This window comes from Orbicella franksi, chromosome 7 (assembly GCF_964199315.1).
Source record: "Orbicella franksi chromosome 7, jaOrbFran1.1, whole genome shotgun sequence".
Lineage (NCBI taxonomy): Eukaryota > Metazoa > Cnidaria > Anthozoa > Scleractinia > Merulinidae > Orbicella > Orbicella franksi.
This window is the reverse complement of record NC_138151.1, coordinates 18,673,782-18,699,893: the sequence shown is the minus strand read 5'-3', so window position 1 is coordinate 18,699,893 and position 26,112 is coordinate 18,673,782. Positions and strand designations below refer to the sequence as shown.

Here is a 26,112-nt window from a genome sequence, read left to right as displayed (position 1 = left end):
TTGTACTATAAAAACAATTTCTGTCAGTTGTTGCCCACGACTCAAAATCAGACTTTCTACTGTAAATTGCGTAGCAGATAGCGAGGAAATTCGTTAAGTGTCTTCCACAGAAATTTTCTCAAATACAGCAATGATCAGAGAAATAAACTAAACTGAAATTGACTCATTTTTTACTTAAAATTGTACACAGAGAGACACAGGATTGCGCACCGTTACAGCACCAAACTACAGACAGCCAAACAAATTCTCACAACTTCAAAAAATGCTCAACAATTGAATTTACTTACAGTGACTTTCCTTGCCATTTAAAGGTGAATAGAGATAAACTTGCATTGATTAATCATCTACACGTGTATAGACGTGTAAAAAGGGCAAAAGATTGACAATTATCACTAATTCGTTCACCAAAATAGATCAACATGAAGGATTCTGCCCGCTGTGGCGGTCTGGATGAGAAAATTTTGCCCGCTCCAGGACCAATCAGATTGCAGGATTTGTTGAATTCCACCCACTCACGAGCTGAGTAAAAGATAATTAACAATTATTCACCGAAGTGGAGGTGAATAGTGGTGGATATTTGGTGAGCCACAAAGCGGCAAGGTAAATATCCATTACTTTCAGCAACACTGAGGTGAATAATTGTTTTAGTATATACCACACAAGCTGAATAATTAGCAGACCAAAATGTTAGTTTATGTGTGACAAGGGGTCTGAAATTTTAAAATCTCTCGCGCCGGCTGCTCAGAGGTGAATTGTAATTGCTATTCACCTCCGAGTTAACCAATCAGAGCGTGTGAAAAGCACTATTCACTTGCATGGTATATACTAATGTAGACTGGGACTGGTATAACTTGAACTCAATTTTAATCCCTGATTGTTTATGTTTAGATTACTTGCACATGCTTTCATGACACACTGTCCCCTGCCAACAGCAGAAATGATGCTTAACACTGAAATAAGCTGGCTAAAAAAGACTAAGGTTGGTTATGATAATTTTGAGATGTTTCTGATGTGAGAGAATGAAACACCAACACCCTGATCACTGGTACAGCTACTTACCAGAAGCCTTGTCTACTGTCCTGATTTTGCAAAACCAAGTCACTGACTTCATATCACTGGATTATGGTAAAAAAACTAAATCATGGTATGACCTGATGGAGATCTGGCTCTTTTAATCTTGCTATGGGTATTGGGTATTCAATATGGGGGAACTCCCTTCTGCCCAGTTTTCCATGGCTGCTTAACTCCCCTGAACCAGATTTCCAATGCCAAAGACTCTTTTTTCCCAACTTCAGTACTTTTTGGAGGACATAAATTCAATATACACCTAATAGATATATTACAGAGCCCTAATAGAAATAGAGTGCATTCTGGAGATCATTTTTAAACTAGTAAAGACGAGTAAATAGCGGTTACTAGAAATCACTCGCTTGGTCTATTCCTGTAAACAATTAGGAATTGCAGAGCATAAATTATGAACTCCCTCAGGGGCTAGATGAGTCAAGTGGCCCTTTGAAAATACTAAGAAATTGCCTCTTTGCCACTCTATAGAGATCTTTTGGTTCATGTGTCGTGGTCTACTAGATGATAAAATTCCGTACTTAGAACCAGAACACACCTTTAAAGAGTTTGAAATGGTAAGGACTAAGCATTAAGAAGACTCAACTGATGGTTAAGGGGGTAGTAATGGCTTATAAATTTTTAGTCGATTATGTCCTTTTTGATGTTGAAACAACAGGCTCACTCTTCAAGCTCTTGAATGATAACCAATCTTCACCAAGTTTCATTTGGTCATCTTTCGTTGCAAATTTTATGCTTTCAAAGAGAACAGGATTAGCTACTTGCCATTTCGTTCATTGACCTTTCTTCGTTTTGTTTATTCAAGTTATTCAGTGTGGTGAAATGCTTGTTGGTGAATTATTACAGGTGTAATATTGTCTCAGATAAATGATAAGTATTTTACAAGAGATCAAAATAATGCAATTAAAACACCACGTGAACCACTTAATATACTTGAACCACTATGATATACTGCAAAAGCATACTGAAAAGGTACAGCTAGGTATAATAATTGTAACATTTTAGTATGCCTTGGAAGCATTGAAATCAGGGAAATTGGGCCACAAATTTGGCAATATAGGGTCAGTTACGTGATATCAGAGGTAGCAGGTCTCTAGACAAGGCTTCTGAATTGCTAAGTGCAATTAAGAATCATTGGCTGCATTGTCTGCATCACTGCTGGGTGTGGTGCAATGCACAATGACAAGTTATTGTATGTGACATTGATATGATGATTTACATATCACATATTATCATACATATTTTTGTCAACAACATGATTAATTTTTTTACATTTTTTTTTCAGCTGTATTCTCTAGAATGGAGTTGTAATACTTATTGTTATTATAATGATCCACTTTCATCTGTGTAATATGTTCTGTTCAGGATCATGTTCTATCATTCAATGAGGGTAGTTCACCTGTGGATGAAGCACTGTTGGAAGGCCATTTAGGAGTTACAAGAGAACTTCTACTTTTCCAGACTGCTCAGAAGAAATTTGCCATTGGCTCACAAAAGGATGGACCTAATCTTATCAAGGTGACAATACAGAACACTTGTCTGAGTTCATGTTCTCTGCATAAAGCACTGTTGAGCATTTTAATGCATTTCACAAGGCTGTGATGATGTGCAATATTTTAGTGATAAGGTTTAAAGAAGATAAAGTCTGTCAACATGTTCTACAGCAGTTCATGATTCTGCACTGTTTACAGATGCCTCCTCAGATCAATGAATGAAGTGTTCCTTAATTATTTTTCCCCTTTCTCACCACTGAAATAAATAAGTATGCTTGATCTGGTTTATTACCATGAAATGACTAGCAGTATTCCTGGCCTTACATGGTTTGTTTTTTGTGTTAATTGTACCTTATTGATACATGTATTAATAATTAATGCCAGTATGCACAATGGAGTGTTATGAGGATTGTCCAACATTAAAGTTACATGTACATGTATGGCTTGAATGAAGCTGCTTAGATTTCGTTGTTTCCATTTTGTGGAAAATTAGAATAACTGTTGTATCTTTGTGTTTAATAAACTTGCCAACTGTATGTTGTGTACGTTGGATTTGAGATGGTAGATAGCCAACGAGGTGTTGAGTGCCAAGTTGGCTATAATCACCTTATATCCAACAAACGTGAGTGGAATAATTGTTTTATTAAAAATGCCCCCAAAAGATAGAAAATTAAAGCAAAATAAAATTTAAAATTTTGTTGAGCATGAAAAAAAATGGAAACTCTTGAATTGCATTATCCAATGATCCAGTTTTTAAAAATAATAATTGTGGAGTTGCTGTTGCAGTACCCTTGGAGTTCAGTTAGTGTGTCGGACAGCCAGTCTGAAGGGAGGGGTCATTGATGAAGGGGAGGCAGAAATGAGGGCTGTGTGCTGGTATTTGTATTTAGTTTCAAAAACATTCCACGCAACAACAACAACATCACAAAAAATTATCATGTATGCCATCTTATTCTTAATTGATATACACTAGTATAAGTGATGATCATTCCAAAAACAGTCCCAAGGCACTTATACATGTACTGTTGAAGTGACATTATTTCTTTCATGTATGCAACTGCCGGAAAATTTGTCCGTGTCTTTGAACAAAATAGTGATAAGAATTGTAGTGATAATACAGTTAAGTAACAATTTTTCCCTGTGGTTCAGTAGTGCATATGAATTGACAGAAAGTAAATGGAAATGAATGTGCTCACAATTAATACAAGCTATATTTTATTACAGCAATGGAATTTTAACAGCACTCGCCATTCAGACAAATGACTTTCAAAATGCACTCCCCTGGTGTAATTTTCACTCGCCCGGAAAAAAATCTCTCCTCGCACAAAAAAAAACTGCAATGATTCACAAACCATAAGTTTTTTCCCTATCTCACAATCATAGAGGCCCAGCTTGCTATTAATTTTTGTGTTGAGCTTTCTTGTTCCAGTCCATTTAAGATAGCTTCCTTAGGATCACAGACCAATTTTACAGTTTCATCCTTGTTCTTATCAAATTTTGACACTCCGCGGAAAATTTTCTACACTTCTGTAGTTTAAACTGAAAGACAGCTAAACAAACAGGCGTGATTGCCGAATTAAGATATATCCCTAGAAGCGAGACACTGGAGTAAACTTGTGCTTTCCATGATGCCTGAGATTCTGGTAATTTCGGTCGTAAGTTAACTGGAAAGATCCGTTTCATTTCCTTGCGACCGAAATATTTGGGACCAACTCTGGAGGTGGTCCTTTTTACTCAGGCTTCCGTAGGAAAGCCCAAGTCATAAAATGCAAGCATTTTGGTCGCCAAAAGGGGGGTCATGGTCCCAGGCATTCCATGCGCAGACCATGGAAACTGGGGACAAGAAACACGACATTGCTCGCTCTTCGTGACAGAATGCAGTGTTTTGCGAAGAAAGTTTTGGCAAGAATCGCACCTTATACATTCATCTCACATGCAAAGATATTGATCGTTTTCAGAAAGGGTCGGTCCACAAATTATATTGCTTGAAAGCCAGCCAGGTAAGCAAAGTTCACACTCGAAATGTTCTTGTGAGATAGCAACTGAGCCAATTGCAGTATGGGTTCAATCTATGAAAACACTGGCAAAAAATAGGCAGTCAATGATGGTATGTGGCTCCTGCTGTTATTATTTAGAACATTGCAGTAAAACAAATCATATTGCAATAAAACGAGCTAAATACAAAAACGTTTTTGGACTTGTAGCTCATTAAAAACATGGGACTTGTTTCTTGCTCCGCGCAAAATATGTCGATCTCCAAAGTTGTAAAGATAAGACTTTTGGTAACTTGAATTAAATATCTTACCTCTAAGTTAGTTGGCTTTCTAGTAGGGTGCAGGAAAAAAAAAGTAACTTGTGAATTTGGAGGCACATTGTGCAGGGAATTGTGTGGGATTATTGACAAACCAATGTTCTTGCCAAGTCCTAAGGAAAATCTGCATTGACTTGTAAATCCCTTATAAATGAGAGTCCTTTTTAAAAATACTCCTGCCTTGATTCAGCAAAAATGTGTAGCTTGAATATTTCTTCATAAACTACATTAAGGGTCACAAATTCTTGGAAGTTATCCACAAAATACACAACTTGATAGTTTATGCAAATTATGTGCAATGCAATTTGAGCCTAGTCACAGGACTGTTGTTTTCACGAAGGAGTTTATCATGATTTGTTTTGGCTCTCTCGAAAGGGATTATTCGCTCTCCAAAGGAGATATGACTCTTGAAAAGGGTTTAAGATCGCAAGACGGCAAAGATGTTCAGCTACACAATTTATTTGGATCGCCATGACCAGTAAACAAACTTCGTACAATTTCTGCTAGAATGTACAAAGTAATTGCCATAAGTTGCAAAAAGACCTCGAAAATTCTTTGCAAACAACTTCTCCATGAATGGGTAGACAGCTGTGCTTCATTCTTAAACCAAAATGGTTTAAACTCACAACTTGCAATAGGATGAGGAGGATACTCAATGAAGCAACTTGAATAGTAAATATCTAAGCAGAACTCTTGTGCTAAAATATCCTGATTCTTTAATTTGCTTTTTTGTGTCCAATTCATGTTTTCATAAAGTACAATTTGATACTGTGGTACCAAGCCTGAGTAAACACTCTTAGAGTGTCTAGTTGACTAGTAGGACCAGTCCGACCAAAATTTGCTGTTTATGTTGACAAACCGGTTCATTGCCCTACTTCTCTTCACTGTACAAGTATCGTTACAACATAGTGAAAGTGGACGACATAGATCCATTTTAGTACTTCATGATCAGTATTTTGCCATTTTTCAGATTATCATCTTGGCAATACAACCATCTTCAACTTTATAGTTTTATCAATCAATTCCTCAGAAATAGCTTTGTTCTCTGCACTCTATCACAGAACCCTTCATATGATTTATGTGTGATGTCTCCATGAAGTGCATCCTTTTGCAACTTTTTGGACTCAATATACGTGTAGTCTGGACTTTACGACAGTAATTTTAAAAGTTCAGAATAACAAGTTATTACACCAGAGGCTAATTTCATATTTTGGAACAGATCACTGTCCCGCAGTGATTTGGAAAATTGTCCGAAGAATAGCACCTTATAAGGGGTGTTTAATTTTTACTATGCCAAAAGAGTAAAACTGGAAGGACATAACATAACAAATCATAACAGATCTGAAGGAGATAAAAACAAACCCAAACAAAGCAGCAGAAGAATACTATGGTGGGTTAAGTACAATACACAGTTGCAACTAGTTATTCTTTTGAGAAGAGTTTATTATTTTTAGCAAACCATTTTTCCAATGATTCTGGGAAGCTTGTGTCATTGGACTTTTGCACAACAGGTTCAAGTGATGGAGAGAAAATGTGTTTTTTTTTTTTTTTTAATAATGACCTGTACGGGTGAAAAATCTCTGTGGCTTAGCAAGTGCTTTGAGGTACATTTGTTAAGAGTTAGAGTTGCTGTGGGTAAAATTACATGTGCAGTAAATGTAAGATGCAAGTCCAGGAAAATCAATTTTAGTTTGAGCTGGCTCAAGATTTGAGTTTTTGAGAGGTAACTATGCAACTTTTAGACAAGATACACTCCTTTGCAACAGTGTTCATACAGTGTATTTCAATAGTTTTAAGTAAAATTATGTTTGATTTTCAGGATCTTGTGGAGGATTTTATCTTTCCTGCATCAAAACTTATCATTGAAGCCAGAAATGGTAGTGGTAAGGATAACTGATCGTAGTTACATTAATTGAAGGGGTGAGTGCAAAACCATGCTAAGTGACGATTTGGGTGAAAAAAAAAATTCTCACGAAAGGGTTTGAATTTTTGCATGTGGTCTTCAATGTAATAGAAAAACGTGGTCCTGTATTTTTCCCGCTGGTTTTTGCTGCGTTTATGAAGACGCCGCTAGGAAAACCGAGTGGTTTCTTTGCATACGCAATATCTCGAAAACGAAGCGAAGCTTAGCAGAAAAACTACCGGACATTGCTAAACATACCTAAACAAAACTGCATGCGAAATTTGGAGCGTTTTCTACAAAGTTCACTTTTGATTAAAATACCTAACACCGTTTTCCCGCCGAGGCCTTCAAGTAAACAAAGTCGGGCCTTTGTTATGATAAACAGAGCCGATGCTTTGTTATAATAGCAAAGCCAAGCCTTTGTTATAAGTCGAAGTCTCGCCTCGGTTTATCATAACAAAGGATTGGCCTGCCGCGACCGCAAGAACTTTGATTTCACTTAGAAAGCAGCAAAATGTCAATTTCACGCAACTTATAAGCTCAAAAATGTTGATTTTAGGTCAAAAAATGTTTAAATGTTGGTTTCACGTTAACATGTCACGGCAAGGATGTTGGTTTCACCTAGAAACCAACAAAATGTCGATTTCACACAGCGCATAAGCTCAATGATGTTGATTTTAGGTCTAAATAGGTTAAAATGTTGATTTCGCGTTAACGCATGACGGCAAGGATGTTGGTTTCACTTAGAAACCAGCAAAATGTCGATTTCATGCAGCGCATAAGCTCAATGATGTTGATTTCAGGTCTAAATAGGTTAAAATGTTGATTTCACGATAACGCGTGATGGCAAGGATGTTGGGTTCACCTAGAAACCAACAAAATGTTGATTTAATGCAGCGCATAAGCTCAGTGATGTTGATTTCAGGTCTAAATAGGTTAAAATGTTGATTTCAAGTTAACGCGTGATGGCAAGGATGTTGGTTTCACTTAGAAACCAGCAAAATGTCAATTTCACGCAGCGCATAAGCTCAATGATGTTGATTTCAGGTCTAAATAGGTTAAAATGTTGATTTCACGTTAACACGTGACGGCAAGGATGTTGGTTTCACCTAGAAACCAACAAAATGTCGATTTCAAGCAGCGCATAAGCTCAATGATGTTGATTTCAGGTCTAAATAGGTTAAAATGTTGATTTCACATTGACGCTTGACGGCAAGGATGCTAGTTTCACTTAAAAAAACAGCAAAATGGTAATTTCATGCAACGTATAAGCTCAGTGATGTTGATTTCACCTGAAAACGCTCTATAAATAGGGCTGACAGATTAACAGATTAACCCTTCTGCGCAACATACGGGTCTCCATACATCTGCATGTCCCCTGATTCCAGAAGCTCAAAACACTACAAATCATGCTGATTTGAAATAAAATCAACACAACCTGGATCACAGATCTATGTTACAATCAATCACTACTTGTTGGCCATTATTATGTTTAAACAGTCTAGTTACCAGTTTGAGAAACGTCTGCAGAACGTGATCGCAATGCATGACGGGAAGGGTCTTTACACCTCGTGCGCGGGAAAACATGGCGGTCAATACAAGACAAATTTTATAAGTCTAAAACCAGTTCTCGCTTTCCAAACTTTGACGCTAGCAACACTTGGCAATTGGGCCACGACTCACCAGAGGGTATTTTTCTTGGATATTAGTTGACAGAGCTCTAATGCGGCACATCCCTTTTTTGTTTGATGTATTTCATTTGACGCTTGATCGATTCACGTGTTTTGTTCACCTCACAGTAACCAATGTAAACAATCTGTTCCCAGATTTCTGCTCTATATATGCTGTGAGATTTGATTTTGACCTCATACACTATAAACAGTCTGCCTGTTTGCTATTCAACAAATAAACTCCTAAAGACATGGCCAGGAAAAGCCAAGTATTTTTGCATACGTTATAACTCGAAAACGAAGCAAAAACCAGCGACAAAAATACAGGGCCGCGTTTTCTATTACATTGAAGACCACATACAAAAATTTAAGCGCTTTTGCGAAAAAAAATTTTTTTCACCCAAATCATCACTTAGCATGGTTTTGCACTCACCCCTTCAATTGTTATTTTTAAAACCAATTACATATAATGCAGTGCTCCTTAAAACGTGATCACAGTTAAGGTGATGCAGGGCTATTGCTCATTAATAACTTCAAGTGCTACATTTTGTTATTTAAGGACCTTTCAAAGCTTCAAATCACTGAAATTTGAACATCAATTTTGTTAAAATTCATCAGAGATATTGGGGGATGATGTCTTCTTAGATATGTACTGCCTGCACACCACCATTTAAAGTAATAATTTATTTCAAGTTACTAAAGTTAAAATTGTGAACAAGTTACATTGTGACATTGTGACCAACTTCCATGCTAAATTAAATTATTGTATAACTAATTGTATCTACATTATCACTGTTACAAAATTTTTGATTCTGATAGGTTCTCTATACAGCTATTTTTCATGTAATTGCAAGATCACTTGGGGGTCCAATTACAGGTATCCAGTTACAGCTTTTCATAACTGGGCACCCCACAACCAAGACTGTCCAAGGAGGGCTTCATAAACATATGCATTGTTACTTTACAAGTTGTTGTACATTGGTGAAACCCATTGTTGAAAATGTAAGGCACACATGGATGAGTGACTCTCAGAAAACAGTTGCTCGGTTAGTTTTCACTGACCGTAAAGTTACACCAGCCATAAACCATACCAGGTTCGTACAGGTCATAGAAAACCTGGAAAGTCATGGAATTTATTATTTTGATTTCCAGGCCTAGAAAGTCATGGAAAAGCAATATGCTTTCAGAAAATGAAAAGGCAAAAAGATGAAAATTTGAACATGACAGACAAGTTAGAAACAGGCTTAAATTTCAGTAGAAATAGACACAAGCATGCATCTGGAGCATTTTTAGGTATTTTGACGTACTGCAAGAACAACTGCTTAACTTAAGGATGTTTGCGCTAATTGTTTGTGCGCATCCTTACTACGCACGTAAATTCACACTCCATGTCATGCATGAGTGCGCAGTGATATACAATGATAGGGTGGGCAGATGGCCATTGCCACAGCTTTTCCTGGATTTAACGATCTTCGACGTTCAGTGGCCCTTATTTTTCTTTTGATGGATCATTTTCTCTACCGATTTTCTACATTAGCGAAAAAATCAAGAAAACCTAACTATTAGACCACGCTTAATTACAGTACGTGTGCTAATTTTTCAAAATCAGGGTAGTTTTCCACATGCTTGGTCTGTGAAACGAAGGCAGTGACCCCCAGTTTTTTCGCATTTCTGACACAAGTAACTCATTATCTGACTGCAGTAAAAAAATTTTAAAAAATCTATTGACAGAAAATTTTGCGCAAACATGGAAAACTCAGAAAGATCATGGAATTTTAAAAGGCTCAAAGAGTACAAACCCTGCATATAACCTTTCTGGACATTGTGTTTCAACCAGGGATGGACAGCTCATCATTTGGCATTAACATTTTCTTATGCACGATAGGCATCTCCCAAAACTTATGGCTTGTTTTTGGCATTTTACCGTGCTTTTGTTCATACATGGTTTGATGTGACTTCATTATTCTAGTTGTATAAGTCATTCATTGTGAAAATAACTTTTGGCACAGGTTATCGTACCATTACTAAAACATATCTTCCAAACTTAAAAACAGTCTATAAGTCATTACAAGTCTGTTCTTAGGTTGATAAATACTTTGTACAACAGAACCCTTTAAGCATGTATGTGAAACATTTAAATATTAAAGATAAAATCCAGGCTTCCTCTAGCTATGATACAAGTATTACATGATTTTACTTGCCTCTTTTAATAGACGAGGTATGGAACAAGCGAGTGACACCAATCTGTTCCACGGCACCCACTTTGGTAGCTGCATTTGATCTTCTGGTTGCACTTTGTCGAGGTTGTGTTCAAAATCTCAAAGTCTTAGCAGACATCCTCACTGATTTCTACTACTCTGGTAACAGTTTAACCTTCGTATTTTAATGACCTAATTTTTTGCTGAGAGCTTGCACTTGCATTCACTGTGTTTTTTAAGGAATAACGTAGGGCAAAGCCCCTCACAAATGGGAAGTACATGTACATGTAAGCAAGACAGGGAATTGGAATACTGACCTCTATTGTGTCTTTAAAAAAGACAAATTGCCACCATACTTTCCTTGTCAAGCTGTACTTGCAAGGTTAACAGTTCATGGCATTTGTAAATTGTGGGGAATTCCTCTGTACTTACTTAAAGAATAATGTAGGGCAAAGCCCCTCACAAATGGGAAGTACATGTACATGTAAGCAAAGCAGGAAATTGGGATACTGACCTCTATTGTGTTTGTAAAGAAGACAAATTGCCACCATACTTTCCTTGTCAAGCTGTACTTGCAAGGTTAACAGTTCATGGCATTTGTAAATTGTAGGGAATCCTCTGTACTTACGTGATGATTATATCAAATTAGTCACAGTTTAATGTTATCTTTTTCTCACGTATATTGCTGTAACAGTGAAGTTCTCCCCACTTCCTGATATACATGTAGAGAGGCATATTTTTTTCAAATTTTCTTTTTATAGGTGAAGATCCTCCTTTGACAGAGTGGGAGCATTTACCTCCAATTGGGCCACGCTCATACAAAGGGTATGTGGGTCTGAAGAATGCAGGGGCCACATGTTATATGAATTCAGTAATTCAACAGGTAGGCTTCCTGAATTTTCCATCTTAAGTTATGGCTGACCTTAAGTAAAGCACTGAAAACAAGGCATACAAGCGTTTCAATGAAAATAATTTTATGTGCCAGTCCCAGAGGTTGAAGGGTTTTTTTGCTTATCTTATGAGTGTTGATTCTTAGATTACTCTTCACCAGTTGGTTCAGAGAAAGTGACAGTCTCATCTGCCAAGGTTCATACTCTGTCCTTCTTTTCCCTAGCAACATACAGAGATAACCTATATCTCCTTAAACCTCTCTGTGTTTTTTAAGATTACCTGAAAGTTTTTTTTGTATATATGACAATCTAATATCTTCTTAACATGTCCATGTATACAATATGTATTTTAATTTCTATTTGTAATATTAACAAATGAATGCACTGCTCAGAATTAAACTTATACATTGGTTCTGCTTGGTATAGCTATTTATGATTCCTGAACTGCGTGAGGGTGTGCTGAAGGTGGAGGGAGCTGCTGTAAAAGAAGAAGAGGATGGTGTTGATGTCGAGGAGAAGTCTGAGAGTGAGAACACAATAGACACTGGATATCAGTCTGAAGACAACAGAGACAATGATAAGGAAACTGAGACAAACGACAAAGAGCAGGAAGTAAAGAAGTATCGAGTTAGTGTTCTCAGTCAGATTCAGTTCATCTTTGGACACCTGGCACAGAGTCAGCTGCAGTTCCATGTACCACAGGGATTCTGGAAAACATTCAAGTCAGTTGATCATGCCTTCTTTCTGTATTTATTTATTTATTTATTTATTTATTTATGTATTTATTTATTTATTTATGTATGTATGTATGTATGTATGTATGTATGTATTTATTTATTTATTTCTATTCAACCTGGGCAGCTGCACAAACAAGATACTTATGTACGCTCAGTGAATTCTGTGCTTGTGTGTTTTTTTTTAATCGATGTGTCATTTCAGTCTAGGATGGGAGGAAACAGAATAAATTAAACAAATAAAATAAATAAAGACTTTGTCATATGTTTCTTCATCCTAACTTTAGAAGATTTTATTCTACTAACTGGTCATTAAGGGAAGAAAATGACATGAAAGTCACTTTCAAAGTATTAAAGCTGTTGACCCCAACTCTGAATGTAAATGTAAATGTAAATGTATAGGTAATTGGCCATTCCCATCGGAGCTTTGCAGGACCAATGTAAACAAACAATGATAAATAAATATTCAAATAAACATAACTAGGTTAAGAATCCCAACTGGCGGGAGGCAGACCAGTTGGCTATTTACAAGCGTAATCGAGAAGTTGAACTCGGGGCTACCGAGAACAAGATCAGCTAGCGGTCAGAACGGGATTTGAACCCGTGACCTACAGATTGCAAATCCGGCACTCTAACCACTTGGTCACGCTGCCTCCTACAAAAAACACAAGGGTCAACCCGATAGAAGTACAATGAAAGGGCCTCGCCTTGAGAGGACTGCCTCCTTGATCACAGTACCTCCCGCATCAGGTGAACTGAACTGGACTCCATCGCTTTTTTTTGCTTATTTATTTGTAACATCTAAGTTTTCTTAGTTGATAATGTCTTCAATCAGCAAACTCGATTTTGTAGAGACTGTAAAAATATAGAAATCAAATCTTTGCATTAAGGTTACTTCCCACCTTCAAGGGCACAAAAAATCATTTTTCCTCTTATCTAAAGTTTACAAAAGAAAAATATTGAAAATCTCAAAAAGCAGCCGAGTTATTTAGAAAAAATGTATTTTCAAATGAAGTTAATAAACCAGGAAGGTGTCATAATCGCCAAATGGACGAAACTGCCATGGGAAATTTCACAGCAAACACTCATCTTGGAACTCGTATTTTATGTTATTTGGTATTGTTTATGTCGCGCATTTGTTCTCTTGCCTTTGGCTACTTTGCCTGTTTTAGTGTCTTTCTCTTCAATGTGACAGCGATGTAGAAAACATGTTACAATGCGATGCTTTTCCCAGGAAATCCTGATCCATTGTAATTGACGCTAGGAGGTCCTATTGTTCCATTGGTTTGCAGTTTCATAAGGCAAGATAATCTCCTGGGGTGGCACGAGTTGTTTATGAATCTTTACAAGCTAAAATCTTGCATTTGATTTTGGGAGGAGTACCTCCACATTGAGCAAATTTATAGGGTATGCCGATTTGAGGGATTTTTGTGAAATTTCGTTAGAAAATTCTAGGGATAATGACAGACGAAAGTGTGTCGGGAAATTTTGATATTTAACATTTTTTCCCTAGGAGTCCATTTACGCAACACGTCTTGCATATTTTTAGCTACTCCAGCTTAAGATGTGGATATCTAGGCAACTAATCAGAATATCGAAAAGCCCAACACACTTTTGTTTATTGATGCCTTGTGAATAAGACAGTGCAGCTATTTTGCTCGTGCGGCAGCATCCGATAGCCGATAAATCCAGTAGAAGAACCCTCAGTCATTTCACGGCTCCTGACACGTCCTAAAAGAAAAACTTGCTTAAATTGTATTTTTATCGTAAACTACATTTATTAAGCTTTCTTCTGATATATAGTTTGTTGGGGTTTTATTGAAACTGGCGTGTGTACGATTTTTTCCAGAGGACACCCACAAAGGTGGGAAGTAACCTTATTCACTTTGCCTTGAGAGCAGTTTCACAATAATACCGAGAGGTCGGCTATTAACTTTAATATTCGCTTGTTTATATTTTGAAAAGTCGTTATTGATGATGATGATTATTGTTGTTGTTACTGTTATTGTTATTCTTATTGTTATTATTCTTAGGAGTGCATTGAATGAAAATTGGTTGTTGAAACTGAATTTGCATTACCCATTCATCACTTGATGTAGTCAATTGACTGGAGATAATGATTAAAATCATTATTTCATCAGGAATATTGAGCTCTTATTAACCAAGCAGGAGTTCTGTATGGGAGAATCTTGACTAAGGTCGTGAGTACAGACCGAACACAGTGAGTACAGATGACCGAGGTCAAGATTCTCCCTTAAAGACCGACTAAGTTCAGTTAATAAGATGTTTTCAGGACCAATGTAAACAAACAGTGATAAATAAATATCCAAATGAACATAACTAGGTTAAGAATCCCAACTGGCGGGAGGCAGACCAGTTGGCTATTAACAAGCGTAACCAAGAGCCAAGAAGTTGAACTCGGAGCTACCCAGAACAACATCAGCTAGCGGTCAGAACAGGATTTGAACCCGGAACCTACGGATTTCAAATCCAGTGCTCTGACCACTTGGCCACGCTGCCTCCTTTATTATATGGCAAACAAGAAGAAATTATTTGTTTAATGTAACTGGTTTTTACTAGCTGACATTTTGCTTACGAACAGCAATGACCTGAACTTAAATCTGCCAAAGTGTCCTTGTCCCCTCTACTTTTTTATTCTCATCAGGCTTTTTGGCACTCCCATAAATAAATATTGTTAGAAGAAAAAAGTATTTTAGTTTGGAATTTTTTACCTTAAAACTATATCGGTCTAGATGCCGGTCTAGATGGGAAATCTAGACCACCTTCAATATTGATTTCAGACAATCAAATTTGTTAATTCAGTAGTTCCCAGTCCTTGTGAGACACAACCATATAATAAATTATCATATGATATCATACATCATATGATATCATTATATCATTATAAATTATCATCAGGAAATCTCTTTTGAATTTTGCTGCAATTGTTTGGCCATAGTGTCACCTGATGATGCTAATGATCAACTTTTTCTTTGATGGATAGTTTATGACATCAGTTACACTCTAGTAATCATACATTCTTAATGCAGCCAGGAAGAACTTTTAACTATAGTTTCACACATTTAATAATAATTATTATGTTTATGTTAGTTTCTTGTCACAATGCAAATTGTGTAGTTAATTCGTAAAATTATGCTACATATAAAATAATCAGTGCCATGCTTTCCAATGATTGTAGACGTATTAATTTATTTTACAATTATGTTGGAAGTTTTAGATATGTTTTTATTAGCAAATCAAATCATCCATTGTATCAATTCCATTTAAGTGCAGTCCCTCAAGTTGTTTCTAATGATGCTTTGTGATTACTCATTGAACAAGAGTTTACTAATGTTTTTGTGATAGGCTGTGGGGTGAACCAGTAAATTTACGAGAACAACATGATGCTCTGGAGTTTTTCAACAACTTGGTTGATAACTTAGATGAAGGATTGAAGGCGTTGGGTAGTGAGCCACTGTTTTCCAACACATTGGGCGGCAGCTTTGCTGATCAGAAAATCTGTAAAGGTTGCCCTCACAGGTATACAACATTTCTTCCAAAAGTCATTTTTAGTTTGCACAACATGGTATTTTCTTAGAAATGCCAGTAATCCTTTATTCTATGATTAGTAAAACCATAGAGGAAACAGCCCCAAAACAGGGGAAGAAACAAGCGACTCTGATATTTAGCCTCTGTTAAAAAATTTCGTTAACTATTTTATAATTATACCAGATATTAATTTCCAGCACAAGTATGGAGTTGGCTGAACAGGCAATTCCAAGGAGTTTTGCTGTGTTTTTGCAGCTTGTGTCCACCATTCCTTCAGTTTTACTTTTATTCATTTTCAGGCCTGAAACTTCTTGAAAGGTTGACAACAGTTTGAAACAAAGGCAATTTTGTCATCAGCATATTGTGATAATTAGTTGCCATGGTAAAAAAAAATCGTTAAGGTTATATTGTGGAGCACATCCAGTAGAATCTTGCTGTAAAGAATCAAACATTTCTGGTAGAAATTGGTTCAGATGTCTCTTTCACCAATTTGATGAAAATTTGGTTGAGTTTGTAATGTCATCACTTCACTAATTTGCATATTTTAAATACTTCAATATCTCTTGAACAAAAACTATGAGAGATCTGTCTGAGAATTCTTGTTTCACTTCATTATGGCAAGCTAGATCTTTTTCTGCATCAGGTATTCTCGTGAAGCACCATTCATTGCTCTGAATGTGGACATTCGTAATCATCAGAGTTTATTGGACTCCATGGAACAATTTGTCAAAGGTGACTTGCTTGAAGGAGCCAATGCATACCACTGTGAAAAGTGTGACAAAAAGGTAATCATTTCTTTTCCAAAGTAACAATTTTTATGATACATTTCCACTACTTTCTGTGGTGTTCACAAGAAATCTACATAAGTTCTTGGTGTACAGCGAACACAGTTGAACCTCATAAATAGGACTGCTATTTGCCATCACTTGATTTAAAGTGCAATTTGAAAGACATAAACTCTAAGCAGAAGTAAATGTTTCAAAGGCTAACAAAATTGGTGCAGTCCTTATTTACAATAACTGTAAATAAGGACTGCACCAAATTTGTTAGCCTTTGAAACGTTTACTCCTATTTACAGTGTATGTATTAATTTTATTCCAAATTGCAGGAGAATAATCGTTTACAATCTTCCCACTCTATTCTCTTGAATAATCGTTATTGACAAGTGCTGTAATGACTGAGCTTGTTTACTGGGCAACAAATTTACTCCCACACCAAGATTTGGATTAAAATAGCTGAGAGAAATCCCAAAGCTGCTTTATTAAAAATAACCAGTTTGTAATTCATATAAAATATTACCATCTGTTAGAAATATTTTTGACCAGTAAAGGGAAGGGTCACAAAAACGCTGAATGGTTTGAAATAGTCATTAAAGTAAGATAACGTAGACAGGAAAAGGCAAGGAGGTAGGAATTCAAATAGAAACATCTTCGCGCAATGAGAAATCTGAGTGAATGGAGGTGTACTTGGGAGAGGCTACTGTGCAAGAACTTTGCCAAGAGGAGATATGACGCATTTATATTCCCCCAATCCCTTAGCACATGTGACATGCATTGTTACATGCCACCTACAGTAATTACATAACTATAAAAGGCTAAAATAACCCAAATGCGAAAAAACATAAAAATTATATTCGCAAGCAAATATTCCATTTGATTACTTGTTTATAATATGCATGAATATAGACTATTTGCAGCCTTTGGCTTTACATAAATTGACAACTTGGCTGTGGCACAGTGCCCATCTTAGGAAATTTTGGAAAATATTCTCACAATTTCTGATACTGTTGGATAATCATCCAAGATCTTTGCAAATCTTCGGCGATCTTGAGATGATCTTTGACAATCTTCATATGATCTTAAGAACTTGGAAGGGCATGTTTCAGGTAATATTCTTAATTATCTGGAAGGGTTTGGGTGATCTTTGGAAGTGTTTGGAAAATGTCTCACTATCTTCACACGATCCCCCGGGTGAACTAACTGTGTTATCTTTGTTGTTCTTTGCCCTTGTAGTACACCTTTTTTGCCCCAGTGTTACACAGTGAATATGTCCAAGTCATCTTCTGTCATTGAGACCTGATTTAGTTGTTACAAAAAGTCATGTATAAGGGACCTTTAATGGCAAGGAATTGACTGCTAACTTTATGGAATTATTCAGCTGGGCCCAGTTGTTCAAAAGAGGCTTATATAATCTTGTGATACAAAATTAATAATCTGTCAGGTTTGTTAACCTGACAGTAAAACATTGGTCAAAGCAGGGTTTGTGGGTCTGCTACTTAACCTAGTTAACCTTGGGTTAAGGGAGTTTAACTCTTGACTAGTATTACATAATTCCTCCTTTTGGTTTGATCACTAAAATGGCTTTACTCGAATTCAAATTTCCATGCAAGTAGATGAGAAAGTACAACTTTAGTTGATGCAAAATGTTATACTGACAAAGAGAAATTGTTCCCTGGAGAAGCTGGATATTCCCAAGCATGTGTACCTTTAGTATTGCAAAGCAAAAAGAAAACGGTCCCCTCCAAAACAGCTGGGCTGCCAGTCTCTCAAATCTGTCTCAAACTCGTAGTTCCTTTTCTGTGTAGTCATCAATATATCATGAGAGTACACTGTAAAACCACCTCTTCATTTTGTGTTCTATTTTCCTTCATTTAACTTGAGATTACTAAGTTAACCCACATTGCAAGGTAGGCTAAATGTAATGCTGACATTGCCCTGCAGTGATATGCAGTTTTAAAATGGATAGATACTTTGAATAGATCAAGATAACTAAGAACAGGGTTGTAGCCAGGATTTTTTTAAAGGAAGGGTCACACTATGTCAAAGTGAGGGTACTCAACACATTGTCATGTCGACCTCCACACCATGTTTTAGGTTGTTTGCTTAAAAAAGGCTTACAAAAGGGGGGGAGGTCTCAGGCACCCCAGGACACCCCCTAGTTACGCCTTTGAAGAAATTCTTTAGGTATCAGTTTGTCTCAATTATATTATTTCATGATAGTTTTAATGTATCTCAAAGATTTTGTTTGCTCGACAGAAATAATTATATTTCATCGTTTACCAGACATTGTTCCCACCATTGTCTATATCTGATTGCATTGCTATTTTTAGGTTGACACAGTCAAGCGGATGTGCATTAAGAAACTTCCACGAGTGCTAGCAATTCAGCTGAAACGATTTGACTATGACTGGGAAAGGTGAGACCTAACACTAACCTCTACTAATTAATTTGAGAATCCCTGTTAAAATCATAATGTGATTTCCTAGACTTGATGTTATGGTTAGCAGTTAGCAACTCTTATATATAGAAAATCTTCTATATGGAAAGTGTCCATGTAGTTTAGGCTCCTTTCCATCAGTATTAACTGGTCATCTATTGATCCTTTTAATCAGAGAGTGTGCCGTGAAATTCAATGATTACTTTGAATTTCCCCGTGACATTGATATGGAGCCATTTACAGAACTTGGACTTGCAAAGCTTCAAGGTGAGGTTCCACTTGATGTTATGGCAGTCCTTTTCAGTCACATCATGCAAGGAGAATAGCATTCTACTGAAAAAGGTGGAATGATAAAAAAGTTCTACATGTAAAACTTTGCCCACTTGATCATTATGTTATTTATTATAATTATAGATGTGACTGTTTTACTGGAAAATACACAACTCATAAAATTCATACGAAACCACATGCACAACTCAAATGGCGTGTTTTCTATATCCTCATTAGTACCCAGTAAGAAAAACAAGTCTTCTGCAATTGAAAAAATTAGTTCCCACAAAATACATGGGATGCATAAGGCCCAAACACAATAAATACCAGAAATATCTCTGGGAAATGGCAAACAAGCAGTTTCTTAGTATTTTTTTCAAAGGGCCACGTGCCTCACCTACCCTGTGAGGGAGTTCATATGCTCCAAAATACGTGCATGTTTACGGGAATCAAGCAAGCCAGCGAGTGATCTTGACTAACCCCTATAAACTCATCACCAGTTACACATGTAGGAGAAACTGATCATTTATTTTGCTGTTGAGCTTAGCTTAATGTTGTGTATATGCACGGGGTCGTGATAACATGAAAATTGTGTACAGCAAGGATGTGCTATGCAGTTGAGGGGAATTACTTTTAGTAAATGAGCAGTCTGTTACTATTATTTTTGTCAATAGTAGCTTGGACTTGAAATTTATGCTCGAAAACTTGCAAACTACAGGTTGTTTTGATTTTGACTTCATGAACTAGAAAAAAATCCACAGTTACAATTAGGTTATGTATCTCCATTGCAACGTTGTTTTTCAACAATTTTTCAGAACATTTCCATATTTATTCCACACAGGGAGTTTTGGTCTGAAGTCCCCTCAATTCACCCCACTGGAAATTCTGGTCTTGCTTCATACTCTCCTTTAAAAACTTTCCTTGAAAAAAATTAGCATGTAATATCACCATGACCCTCACACTTTTAAATGCCATTTCTTGGAGTTATGTATTGCTGCAGTATTGTTCAAAAGCAGAAGCATATCTCATTCTGCCAAAATAATGCAGACAAAATTTCCCAAATATTTTGGGTAAAATCACATGGTCAGTTAAAAATTTGCAAGACCAAGGGAAAGTTCAAAAAAGTAGTTTCAAGACAGCAACATATCAAAGAATTTATGCAGAAATTAAATTAAACATCTGCAAACATTCATGACATGAAACAAAACCCCACATCAGTGTTTTCGTGGTGCACCTGTAAACTAGCTGGTGCTTCCTGTAGACTCTTTTTATCAAGTCTATGGGATGCATCGTTACAGTTGGTAAGTGTGCGACCAAGTAAAATAAACTGTCTATGTCTATGTCTAACGGCTCTGTTCATTTTGTTTACTAGTATAGGATGAATTCTCTCTCTCAATAAAAGAATTATTATCTCTCATCACTTGTACTCAGTGCTGTACATTAATCCTTTGACAATATCCTGGATTAATGATGTAGACTAAAATTGGAGACTTTTTTCTTTTAAGGTGAAATCACACAAAACTCAACTGAGTCAGAATCAGAGGAAGAAAAAAATGTGAAAAAAGTAAGCAGTACAAAGTACCGATTAGTGGGAATCTTAGTACACAGTGGACAAGCCAGTGGTGGACATTATTACTCTTATGTCCTGCAAAGGTAACAATCGACTAGATTAGTTTATATAAAAATACTGTGGATCCTTTACCAGGATTGATCATGATAATATAGAATAAAGCGTTCTCTGGTGATTAGTATTAAAAAACGTGAGGTTTCAACAGCCGGTCTACTGTCTTCAACGGATAAAAATTTGTGATGTAATGAAACATTTAAAATTTGCAATCAATATAGAAAGTAATTCACATAAATTTAAAATTATTACTGCATGTATGAAGAATGTTCAAAAGAGTGCTAAAATTGCTAAAATTAATATTTGTTTAAAAGAATGTTGGGATTAGATAAGTTTACAAACTAATATAAATTTATCCCCAAAAGTTGTCACATTTCAAACATGTTGAAAGAAATCTTCAGTTTTAAACCAGTTATTTAGTATTCTCTTGTTTTCATTGCATAATGTTCATTGCATAATTATTTGTTTGTAAACTAAATTGGTCATTTTCCTGTCTTCATGAGATAATTATTATGTTTTACTCACTTAGCATAAATAGCTTAATTCTTTCTATACCAGAGGGTGCATTTTGTCTGACCAAGCATCACCATTCTGTGCTACATTCCAGCACATCCATCCTGCCCCATTCCACACTTTTTCATCAGTCCTTCTCCATATTGTCCTTCGACCACCCTCTTGGCCTTCCACCCTCATCTGTTTGTACTTTCATCCTCAACAGCAGTGTCCTTTTCTTTTCCTCTCTACCACCACCACCACAAAAAATAAGAACACCAGATCAATTAGGAGCTGTGCTGCTTTGATGACCTTTAAATGATGGGTGGTCATCCTACAGGAAGCTGTACCCATCTAAGTGAATTTTTCTTGTGCTATCCATTGAATGAATTACTAAATTCTCTGCTCTATTGATGGGAGCCAACTGTTTTATTTTGTTGTTTTAGAGTGTCTCCAGATATTTCACCCAAATGGTACAAATTTGATGACGGTGAAGTCTCGGAATGCAAAATGGATGATGATGAGGTATTGTTGCTTGTTCAGTTCTTTGTATGCCATAAAAGTATAAATCTACTAGCGTTCCGTCACAATTGTCATTCTCTTATTGGTTACACTACCCACTGTTGATTCTATTGTAGATGGTTAGAAGCCTAGCAGTGTGCGGTTGTTAACAAGATGGCGGTTTTGTGTCTTTATAGTGTCTGTGAAGAGGATTTAGATAACTAACTAGTCTTCTAATAGAATTATACTAAAACATTAAAAGATCACAGTTGATCATGTGGCAATTTTCTGGTAAATTTTACGCTCTGAAAATATTTCAAACTCTTAACAGCAAAAAAATTTGATAAAATTATTTGCAGGCTTTTTTCACAACATAATTATAGAAGAATATTGCTGTTTTGACTTACTGTTTTATCCGTTGTATTTTATAACTGTTTCAGCAGATTACATGTACATACTGTATTTGTTAACAGGAATTAAAGACTCAGTGTTTTGGAGGAGAGTACATGGGAGAAGTGTTTGATCACATGCTAAAAAGGTGGGCAAAAGTGCTCTTTACGTATGATTTTATCCTCGTTACAGTTTTAGTCAATGTCACTTACTTATTGTCTGTGTTAGGATGTCCTATAGAAGACAAAAGAGATGGTGGAATGCCTATATCCTTTTTTATGAACGTCTTGATGTTTTGGATCAAAACAGAACAATCGATGTAGACAGAAGTAAGTACATGAATAGAATTCATGGAGGGTGAGGGATTTTCACCTTCTTGTTGGAGCTCTTAATTTTGTCAAATTTAACGAACATCTCAGCACAATAGTACAGTTGAAAAATTACTGAGTTTTGATTGTTTCAAAATGTAGTGCAGCTTTCTTGTGACAAAAGTGTGAAAAGGGTAACAGAGGTGAATTTGAAGTGAGGAAACTTAAGAGCAGCTTCGCCTAAATATCAACTAGACTTGGAAATAGCGAAAAAATCGAATTTCTTCAAACTCAACCAGAATGAAGCCCTATGGGCACTAGTTACAAAAATATTGTTTTAAGTTCGATAAATCAAAAATTATTTTTTTACGCAATTTTTTCGTTTTGATGCCCCAAATCGGCCAAAATCGATTGAAAATGAGCGGCATATTCAGAGGCTCGTAAAGTCAAAAGTAAAATTCTTCATTACAAACTGATTACCCGTCATATTTGTACTTCCTTTCTTGTATATTTAGTGCTAAATAGATTGCGATTTGATTAGAACTAAAATATTTGACAAATTTTCTAAATTAACGACCCAAGATAGCTTAACAAGAGGTCTACATTTAGCCTATTTTCAAATGCTAAAAAGGCGTTCTGGTACACAGCTTTTCCAAAAATGACTTGTTTGGTCCGAAAGAGCATTGTTTCCTCTTCAAATTAGTGAAATAAAATTTTTGGGTAAATAAAACTGCGAGCGCTGAGATAGCGAACTAAATGCAGCACTTCTTCCTGAAAACGTGACCTTTGACCCAAGCCTAATGAAACCGATTATTGAAACAAAAGCAAACGCTTCGTTATTTTGAAACATTTTCTAGTGATATCTCTCCGAAACCATTATTGCAAGAAACTACTTCCAGATATGAAATCTTACAGGGTCAAAGAAGTAGCTAAAAGGCGCATTTTGACAGATTAACTTTGTTTGCCGAGAATTGAAGTCAATGACCGTTAACGAATTCGAGTGAAATTTGCGAACTTGAAGTATGTTAGCCGATACTTACCTGAATATTTATGTTTACAGCAAAATCGTCTTCTTGGATTAGCCGTCAAAAGAAGCTGGATCCAGCTTTGGAAACCTCTAAAGGAAGAATTGTTTAATGTTCCGTGACCTGTCCGCTGCTATAAATTCCATGCACATGCCGACCGTATGTTTGTCGTGAAACCAACTGAACTCCACTGACAGTTTCAATAGGCAACCCCAAAATAAACAATCCCCAAAGTCTTTCACGTGTTTGTCTATCGAATCAAAAGACACATACTGCACTTGTACGGCCTGTGGATAAATGACAAACTTTCAGATATGTTGAACACTATTTTGTAACTAGAGCCCCCAGAAAATGAATCAAAATTAAAGGTCCAAACAGGTGTCTACAGTCTGCACGGTCTGCAGTGTTTTGGCGTGACCTATTCGCGGTATTCGAACGAGACAGTAAGAAATACTGAGTGGGGAACAAAGTCGACGCAAACAAATAAAATCAAACACTTTAAAGGTAATGGAACTTGACTCTAGCTTCTAAATGTTCACGAAGACAGCCAATTTCACTTTACATTTTGTGGGATTGTTTGTTTTGGGGTTGACTATTGAAACTGTCAGTGGAGTTCAGTTGGTTTCACGACAAACATACAGTCGGCATGTGCATGGAATTTATAGCAGCGGACAGGTCACGGAACATTAAACAATTCCTCTTTTAGAGGTTTCCAAAGCTGGATCCAGCCTCTTTTGAAGGCTAATCCAAGAAGACGATTCTGCTGTAAACATAAATATTCAGGTAAGTATCGGCTAACATACTTCAAGTACTTTTGACTTTACGAGCCTCTGAATATGCCGCTCATTTTCAATCGATTTTGGCCGATTTGGGGCATCAAAACGAAAAAATTGCGTAAAAAAATAATTTTTGATTTATCGAACTTAAAACAATATTTTTGCAACTAGTGCCCATAAGGCTTCATTCTGGGCGGGTTTGAAGAAAGTCGATTTTTTCGCTATTTCCAAGTCTAGTTGATATTTAGGCGAAGCTGCTCTTAAACACTTCCAAGGGTCATTCAATGGCAATATTAAAGCTCTCATAAGCGACCAGAACCACTTTCAGGAATTGCCAACTGGTCTTCCTGATGTCTTTATAGTTCTCATAAGGTGATGGAATTTCCCAACGGGCAAGATAGTGAACTTTCTGAAGCCATTGCTTCCATAAAGGATGTTTCTATTGAGCAACTCCTCTCTGATATAATCATTTCTGTCATCCAAAACATTGACATATAATGTCAGTACACGTTAGTACTGTAATAAATAGTACTGACAAGAGCCCATTCTCATAACTGACCAGTTGCTTAAGAAAACTTTGCATGTTTGAATCCCAGTTCATTGTAAGCAAGCAAATTTATAATGTAAGCGACAAATTATAGTTAGACTTGTAAGCTTTTCTTACAAGGGAGGCTATTTGGTACACCGAGCTATTCAAGTTTCAACTATGTTATGGTCTAAACAAAAGAATAGAATTAATTTTGTTTTCACTTGTTTTCACATTTATGTTTAGACTGCCAGATGCCAGCAGTGATCAAGAGAGCAGTGTGTAAACAAAATGTACATTTCCTTCACAATCGAATACAATACAGTGTAGAATTCTTCCAGTTCATGAGAAAGCTAGTTGTCGCTAATGCTTCATTAGAAAACACGGTATGTAAACCTTGATGCTAATCATTAAGAATAGACTTGCTGAGCAGTCTTATTGAGTATTAAAATTCTACTATGGCACTGAGGCGTAGGAGATCGAAACAAAATAAGTTAGGTATCCATTCATCCCGTTTGGCTTGATGTGACTTTGAAACAAGGCCAAGTGAAATGCTGTAATTGAGTAATTTATAAATACCAAGGAAATGCTGCGGACTGCTACTGCTCACAACTAAAAACACCTTCACAGTGGTTAAATGCCTGACCATGCCTAACACCACTTCCTATTTTTGTGCCTCAAAGTTTGTCACAATAATATTGAAGAGGAAGAAGACTTATTGAAGACTTATGTAAGAACGCTATATCAAAACATCAGTGGTACACCAGATCACAAGCCTATAAACTAGGTGGATACATTTGCTAGTAAATTCTCAACTTTTGATTATTGACTTTTAGAAATTTACAGCCTCTAATAATGCAATTAATTTCTGACTAGTTCACTTAGTCTTGGTTATTAGCCACTACACCTGTGTTTTACCTCAAAAGTGCAACAGTGTCACTTGTTCAGCAGCCATCAAAAGTTTGGTAAAAAAAATGACTGACAAGAGCAGTCTCAGTCACTAGCATTTGGTCTGGTCTGGTCTGGTGTGCTTTGTTTGAATGACTTCAGTTGGTAGATTTCTCATCAGTATCACAGGGTTCATGAGGTGGAATTCCATTCAAGCCTGAACTTTTATTCAGGTTTATGCTAATTTCACCATAGAAATATTAGTTAT

The 26,112-nt window shown here is 36.4% G+C and overlaps 1 protein-coding gene across 2 annotated transcripts in view; it reads left to right on the top strand.

The window, feature by feature from the left end:
* The window catches only part of LOC145492242 (ubiquitin carboxyl-terminal hydrolase 9X-like), a 177,418-nt gene that overhangs the window by 127,112 nt on the left and 24,194 nt on the right, over window positions 1-26,112 (top strand). The window contains exons 40-54 of one of the 2 annotated variants that reach the window (XM_081471606.1): window positions 889-979; window positions 2,446-2,598; window positions 6,704-6,767; window positions 10,671-10,817; window positions 11,417-11,538; window positions 11,972-12,267; window positions 15,646-15,819; window positions 16,472-16,613; window positions 18,938-19,023; window positions 19,220-19,311; window positions 20,820-20,967; window positions 21,877-21,955; window positions 22,405-22,469; window positions 22,562-22,650; window positions 25,203-25,342. In XM_081471606.1, the coding sequence (XP_081327732.1) occupies window positions 889-979; window positions 2,446-2,598; window positions 6,704-6,767; window positions 10,671-10,817; window positions 11,417-11,538; window positions 11,972-12,267; window positions 15,646-15,819; window positions 16,472-16,613; window positions 18,938-19,023; window positions 19,220-19,311; window positions 20,820-20,967; window positions 21,877-21,955; window positions 22,405-22,469; window positions 22,562-22,650; window positions 25,203-25,342 (1,888 nt within the window). Of the gene's footprint in view, window positions 1-888; window positions 980-2,445; window positions 2,599-6,703; window positions 6,768-10,670; window positions 10,818-11,416; window positions 11,539-11,971; window positions 12,268-15,645; window positions 15,820-16,471; window positions 16,614-18,937; window positions 19,024-19,219; window positions 19,312-20,819; window positions 20,968-21,876; window positions 21,956-22,404; window positions 22,470-22,549; window positions 22,651-25,202; window positions 25,343-26,112 lie in introns of both variants that reach the window. The other variant, XM_081471605.1, reaches the window with a different exon arrangement.